General features: G+C 36.9%; 1 protein-coding gene across 1 annotated transcript in view; it reads left to right on the top strand.

Moving 5' to 3' along the window:
• The window catches only part of LOC113804144 (uncharacterized), a 10,019-nt gene that overhangs the window by 236 nt on the left and 2,283 nt on the right, over window positions 1-7,500 (top strand). Inside the window, exons 2-7 of the mRNA XM_070138817.1 lie at window positions 3,278-3,402; window positions 3,949-3,978; window positions 5,100-5,219; window positions 5,655-6,497; window positions 6,625-6,756; window positions 7,107-7,221. Coding sequence (XP_069994918.1) covers window positions 3,321-3,402; window positions 3,949-3,978; window positions 5,100-5,219; window positions 5,655-6,497; window positions 6,625-6,756; window positions 7,107-7,221 — 1,322 coding nt within the window. The 5' untranslated portion in view covers window positions 3,278-3,320. The remainder of the gene's footprint in view (window positions 1-3,277; window positions 3,403-3,948; window positions 3,979-5,099; window positions 5,220-5,654; window positions 6,498-6,624; window positions 6,757-7,106; window positions 7,222-7,500) is intronic.

The following is a 7,500-nucleotide window of genomic DNA, read 5'->3' as shown; positions in this document are numbered from 1 at the left end:
GTGTGTGTGTGTGTGTGTGTGTGTGTGTGTGTGTGTGTGTGTGTGTGTGTGTGTGTGTATGTGTGTGTGTGTTTGTGTGTGTTTGTGTGTGTGTGTGTGTGTGTGTGTGTGTGTGTGTGTGTGTGTGCGTTGTGTGCGTGTGGATGTAGGTCTATTTCTCGGTGTGTCTGTTCAGGAGTGTGTGTGTGTGTGTGTGTGTGTGTGTGTGTGTGTGTGTGTGTGTGTGTGTGTGTGTGTGTGTGTGTGTGTGTGTGTGTGTGTGAGTGTGTGTGGGTGTGTGCGTGTGTGTGTGTGTGTGTGGGTGCGTGCGTTGCGTGCGTGTGAATGTAGGTCTATCGGTGTATCTGTTCAGGAGTGTGTGTGTGTGTGTGTGTGTGTGTGTGTGTGTGTGTGTGTGTGTGTGTGTGTGTGTGTGTGTGTGTGTGTGTGTGTGTGTGTGTGTGTGTGTGTAATTCGACTTTATAGATACAGGCATATAAAGATTGAGACAATCAATTTAATGTACTGTATATAAAGATATATGGCAGGTCTGTTAAAATTGAATATTCATACATACGGGCGTGCACATATACAGAAACAAATACATATCTACTGGACAGACAGACAGACAGATAAACGGATATACATTTATTTCTTCGTACAATTTTAACAAACCGGCTGGTAAATAGATAGACAGATTGTATAACTGGCTGAATGATCTGACTGATATATATATTTATATTTATATAAATATATATATATATATATATATATATATATATATATATATATATATATATGTATATGATACAGTGATGTGTGATATTATCGATGGAGTGGCAAATCGAGGAATAAAAATAAGTGTAATGATTTTTATGTCATTCGATGCTAAAGAATTGCAGTGACGAATGTAAAGTTGGGACGAAATGATAAAGACAAAGCTATCTGAAAACTGTTCATTGGATGAATGGATGAGAATGAATATCCTCTCAGTGTGACAGATGTATTTAACGGGTTTCGGTTATATCATCGTCAGAAATACACATTATTCAAAACCGGTTAAATACTTCTCTTGTATTTTGAAGATATTCATTCTCATTCACAACTTTTCTACAAAGCTTTTTATTCTTTTATCATTACTTGCAAGAAACACAAAATGATCACAATGAAATAATCGTAATGGTGATAATGGTGATGACAGAAATTATAGTAGCTAACGATAAATAATTGGAGAGAGAGAGAAAATGAAATTGAAAGAGAAATGATGATGAGAATAAGGTTGCAACGATAATATTTCAGTTCGTGCAATATAAACATCAAGATTTTATAATATGCCCAAATTCCAGATGATGTTAAAGGTTTTGATGATATTATTGAAATAAAATTTTGATTATTTTGAAGAAAATAATCATTTCTTATAACTGCCACCCCTCGGATACGATGTCATTGTTATAAATTTTTATTGTTTTGGATATTTTTGTTATGTTACCGTTTCATAATCGTCATCACTATTATAATGATATTTTTTTCATCTTCATCGTCATTATCGTTTTAATTTTCATCATCATTGCTATTACCATTATCATCATTATTACCATCATTATCATCATCATTGTAATTTAACAGTAGTATTTCTTATGCATCTAAGAAATTTTGAGCAAGAGAGGTTTGATAAATATAATTGAAACTTATACCTCAAAGTCCCTTAATATATAGAACGAAAAGCCAAAATCTAATTAATGTATTGCTTGTTTCAGTGAATCATTATATTCGTCTACATAAGAATATAGTTTCCATGTAGATCTGCCACTGATTAGCACTACTATTATCGTTGATAAAATTACTGTTATCTTTATTAGTATTGTCACTACTGCTGCTAGCATTGAGAGAGAGAGAGAGAGAGAGAGAGAGAGAGAGAGAGAGAGAGAGAGAGAGAGAGAGAGAGAGAGAGAGAGAGAGAAAGAGAGAGAGAGAGAGAGAGAGAGAGAGAGAGAGAGAGAGAGAGAGAGAGAGAGAGAGAGAGGAGAGAGAAAGACAGATAGAGAGATAGAGAGAGAGAGAGAGACTAATGTTTTCGTTCGTCTTCTCTCTCTCTCTTTTTAGATCCTGGTTGTTGGTCTTCCATCATTCGTGCATTACCATTTTCATTCTCTACTAACATCACCATATACATCAGTGTTATGATTATCACCACATCACCACCACTTTTATTATCTGCATTTGTGTGTATGTTAAAGCTACTATTATTACCACTGTCATTATCATTAAGATCATGGTTAATATAACTACTATTTTTGCTATTGCTGTTATTATCTGTTATTACTGTCTCATTATCGGTATGATCATTATGATCATTGCCATTATGATAATTAAAATATTTAGCAATATTATCTTTACCTTTATTATTAAATCAATAGCGTGGTAGAGCAAATACGCCAAACAAATCAATGATACCATAATAGCAGGCCATAAAGAGCATAGCATTATTGTAATTTATCAATAGCACAACAGTAGACCATTTATAGCATAATAGCAGAGAACTAGTAGCATAATAGTAGAGAACTGATAGCATAATATCAATCCGGTAATAGCATAATGATATACACAGCATAATAAGAGATCGTTCATAGTATAATTTGGAACCGTTTCTAGCATAATAGCAGACAGGCCATCAGCATGATAGCATGACAAGCAATAGCACAAGACACAGTGACAGGCTATTAGTTGCATAACAATATACTCCCACTTGCGTACTTGCAATGCGTTTTGCAATATCCTTACTTGATTATTTCTTATCTATTACTTCTGTTATCATTATCATTACTGCTATTCTTTTAATTCGCATTTATTTGATTATCCTTACTGGTGTTGTTAACATTATTTCCATTATAAGTGTTACTATCATTCGTACTGTGTCTTTCATATCATTTAAAATGTTATTGTTGCTTTTAATCATTATTTTCAGAATTATTACTTTTATTACAATTGCTTTTGTTATCTATCTTTTATTATTGATGTTAGTAGAACCAGTATTGTCACTATAGTTACAATTACTCTGATAAGAGAGAGAGAGAGAGAGAGAGAGAGAGAGAGAGAGAGAGAGAGAGAGAGAGAGAGAGAGAGAGAGAGAGAGAGAGAGAGAGAGAGAGAGAGAGAGAGAGAGAGAGAGAGAGTGAATGAATGAGAGTGAGTGAGTGAGTCTCCTTCAAATGCACTCCCATCTAGATTGCCACACCATACAAATCATCCAACCCACCATTGCATCTAACTTCCTCTTTTTTTGCAATAACAACAACAGAAAGTCTCCTAGAAAGAAAACGCTTTCACAACCAGCAACTGTCATGGCGCGCGGAGAGGCTGACCCCAACATTGTGTTAACCTTCTTGTTGCTCACGATGGTTCTCTCTTCTCATGGCCTTTTCGGTAAGATTTTTATTATTTTTCATTGTCTCATGTCGTTTACTTTGCTCTCATATCATGTGTTTTATTTGCGTAAGGTCTTGTATTATTTATTTTTATTTATTTATTTTTTTGTATTATCAATCTATCATCCCTTTCTTGTTGTGGTATCTTTCTTATCGTTATTCTTATTTTGTTTTTTATTGTCATTATCTATTGCTCTCGTTGCTTACGCCGCCACTGTTACGTTATCATTATTATCATCCATTGCCGTTGTAAGTACTGGTATGGCATTACCAACAGGTGTCATTAAGTGATGAAAAATGGTCTATTGATTGATGTTAGGTCTCAAATTAACATTTACAAAATACTGATATATTTTATGATCAATATAAGCTATTTCTGTTTGTGGTTTAGTGCTTGGGTCTTGTTTGTGATACATAATAATTGGTGCGTATAATTCCTTTTACTAGAGTTTACCCTGAGATATTTCACGTTTTCTTTGTAAGAATATTGTGCGCTTGATCTATTTTATTTTGTTGAATTTTTACGTACATATTTCTTTTTTAGAGCAGCTGACCCCGGGCGCAAAACTAAAAGGTAAGTGAAATATTGTGCCAGGATTTTTTTCGAGATAATTGGAAAAAAAAAAAAAAACGAGAAGCAACATCAGATGAATTTATATAAATGACCGCGACTGAAAAGCTTAACTAACGAAGACAAAATTGACAGAAACGATGCAGAATAATTCAGTCAGTACATTGAATTGGTTATTGCAAACATAACAGTGATGAGGAGAGAATCGAGAAAAGGCTTAGAAATTATGATATAAGTATCTGAGATAAAAACGCGATTACAGAGTTTGTCTTATTATTATTATTATTATTATTATTATTATTATTATTATTATAATTATTATTATTATTATTATTATTTTGTTTTGCACTTGACGACATTTAATTATGTTGAAAGAAAACGATGCTGTCACTTGAAAATCCTCACAATTAAAATTCTTTCATTCAACGTGCATGTGTAGATTGTATATTTGTATTACATATTCAAGCATGCGATATTACGTGTGTGTGCAAAGCATACATATGCTTAATCATATCACATATCATGTCATTAAAACATATCTTCAAGTAGACCCACGTATGTCATACCGATATATACATTATATTTGAAAGCAGAATATGTAATTTTGTTTTATTATATCATATCATATCTGTGAATATAATTACCATATATTTTCAACCATACCATATCTTAAAACATAGTACACTAAATCTTAAACCGTAGCATATATTTTCTTTTACCAAACCATATATCATTTGTAACACGTATCATATTTTAAACATATCTTTAAGACAGCATATATCGGTAAGCACATCACATCACGCCTTAAACCATATCACTTCAATCTCTATAAATTTGTAAAACATCGCATCATATCTTAGACTGTTATATTTTCTTTAGCATATCATTAAAATATCAAAGCATATAATTAAACACATCACATCACACCTTGAAACACATCACATTAGCCACACCCCATCAGTTCTTAAGTACGTCACATCACACCTTGAAACACATCACATTAACCACACCCCACCAGTCCTTATGTACGTCACATCACACCCATATACAAAACACATCACACGAACAGCCAAAACCAGCTAACTGCCTCTTGTACCCTAACTACCCCCCCATTTGCCTTGCAGAATCGGGGGGCAACAACGGCTACTGGTGTCGTTGGAAAGGTAGTCTCAGGTGCGTTGACTATGACATCCAGTGCAAAGGCCAGGGTATCGTAGACTGCTCTGGAAACACTTCTGAGAAAGGTTCGTAAGGCTTCGTTGAAACCGGCGCGGGGTGAAGGGACGTGTGGGGGGGTATGGTGGAGGTGGAGGGTGGGGGGTGGGGGTGGTTAGATGGCGATTGGTAATGCATGGTTTGGGTGGTGTGAGGTGTGTGGGGGAGCGGTGGTGAAGTCTGTGATAAGATGTTTGCCGATTTAGGGTTATTCCAAGGGTTTGTATTTGTCTTTCCCTTTTCAGTTAATGTCAAGGCTGCATGGGTATTCATGTAGGGTATTGGATTTTTTTTAAAGGCATGCTTTCTTTACCCTTTTAGTAATGTCAGTGTGTATATAGATGTACGTGTTGGCTTTGTGAACATTTTTTTATTATTACGGAAGACTTTAAACGTATTTTATTGCGTAGGAATGTAAACTTGTTCTTTATTGCGTAAGAAAAACTGGCACATATCCTTTACAGGATTCGATGCCGTCGTGAGTATTCTGAACAGCACGTCGGCGAAGAGCATGCTGAGGGACGCCATGGCAAACTTCAAACGCAAAGGAGGTCAGAACATCGTCAGTTTCCTGGAATCCATCATCAACGGACAAGGAGACGTCGACCTCCAAGCCAACACCACAGCCGGCGCAGAAGGCGACGCCGAAGACGACGAATTGAACTTTTTCGACGTCTTCGGTGATGTGGGAGATTCCCAGTCAGATCCCAAGGAGGAAGAAGATGCAGGCGAGGTTATGGAAGGGCTGAGTTTCTTGGAAATCTTTGGCTTCGCTGACGAAACTGCGGAAGTCGCCGAAGTTCTGGAGCTTCAGACGGACGACGGCGCGTCTGAGACCGTTTCGACGAGTATCTTGCTTGAAGTACTCCGCAATGAAGACTTCACGACACCGACTAACGTTTTCTCCTTGGAAAACGTTACGAGCGAGAAAACGATGGAAGAAAACGCTCAGATAACAGAGGGCGCTAGCTATGAGCTCCAAGAGAACGCCACTACAATGGTTTCGCTCGTAGAGGCTCTCGCGGAAGGCAACATCACTTCGACGAGACCTACGAAGTTAGTGACACCTTCTTCAGCAGTAACTGAACCAGAGGACGTACAGACATCTTCAACAAACGCATCTCTACTGAACGGACAGAAAGTTATGAGAAAGAAGCGAAGCGAGTTCACTGATGTGATGCGTCGCTATAATGAGATTCTAGAATCTTTCACTCTCGAACAACTCTCTCGCCACGGCCTCGCCATCAGGGAGACGCTCCTGCTCCTGAAAGAGTTGGTTTTATCCAGCCGGCGAAGAAACATCAGAGGTTATAGCATTATTCTTTTCTCATTTATTCTTTTTTTTTTAAGCTCTGAGATTAACAGAACGGGAAATATTGCAAGATTCGCTTTATTCTGTAAGCGAGATTCTCATGACTAGTGTCTCGTCTGTAGGTGCAGCCAAGAAGATCCCCACCCTGGCAGGAACGAGGCGCGAGAAGGGCAAGTGTCGAGTGTTCAATCTGTCCTGCACGGAGCTCCCCCCCCTCAACGCGTGCAGGGGGGTGTCCCTCGGCGGCTGTCTCTGTGAGTTTATGATTTCTGTGAGTGGGGAGGGAGGGAGTCTGTGAGTTGTTTTTCGGTAGGGGGCAGAGTTTTTTTTTTCATTTTTCCTTTTCCTTATTCATTTATTTATCTGTTGTATTTTATACTTAGTTAAAATCATGATTATTCACATAGTTTTAAAATCGTCAAAATTTTATCCATACAAACTTTCCCTATATATATATAAAAAAAATATATCGCCACACCTTCAAAAGACCGACGTTTTCAATAATCCTTCAGTCCCCCCCAAAAAACATACATATTCTCTAGGGGAAAAATCTAAACAATACTGCATGACGAACATAAATTACCTCATGACTTCCCTTCCACAGCACGCAGTAAATTGTACCTGTTCATGATGCCACGATATATGTTGGCCGTGTACATTTTGTCGGTGGCCGTTCTCTCCATCGGGTCCATGGTGACTGCGTTCGAAATCTACAGGAAGTGAGTGCAGACATTTTGAACGCATGGGGGCTGTGTTCGGATGGGTGGGTGAAGTAGAAGTATTCATTTTTTAAAGGAATATATATATATATATATATATTTTTTTTTTATAAGAATAATCTGGTTTTTAGATAGGAAGGATTTGGTGTTTTTTATAAGAATATCTGGTGGTTTTAGATAGGAATAATCTGGTGTTTTTATAGGGATAATCTGGTGTTTTATAGGGATAATCTGGTGTTTTAAAAAGGAATAATCTGGTGTTTTAAGAATAATCTGGTG

Source organism: Penaeus vannamei, chromosome 25 (genome assembly GCF_042767895.1).
Source record: "Penaeus vannamei isolate JL-2024 chromosome 25, ASM4276789v1, whole genome shotgun sequence".
NCBI classification, from domain to species: Eukaryota; Metazoa; Arthropoda; class Malacostraca; order Decapoda; family Penaeidae; genus Penaeus; species Penaeus vannamei.
This window is presented reverse-complemented; position numbering and strand designations above follow the sequence as displayed.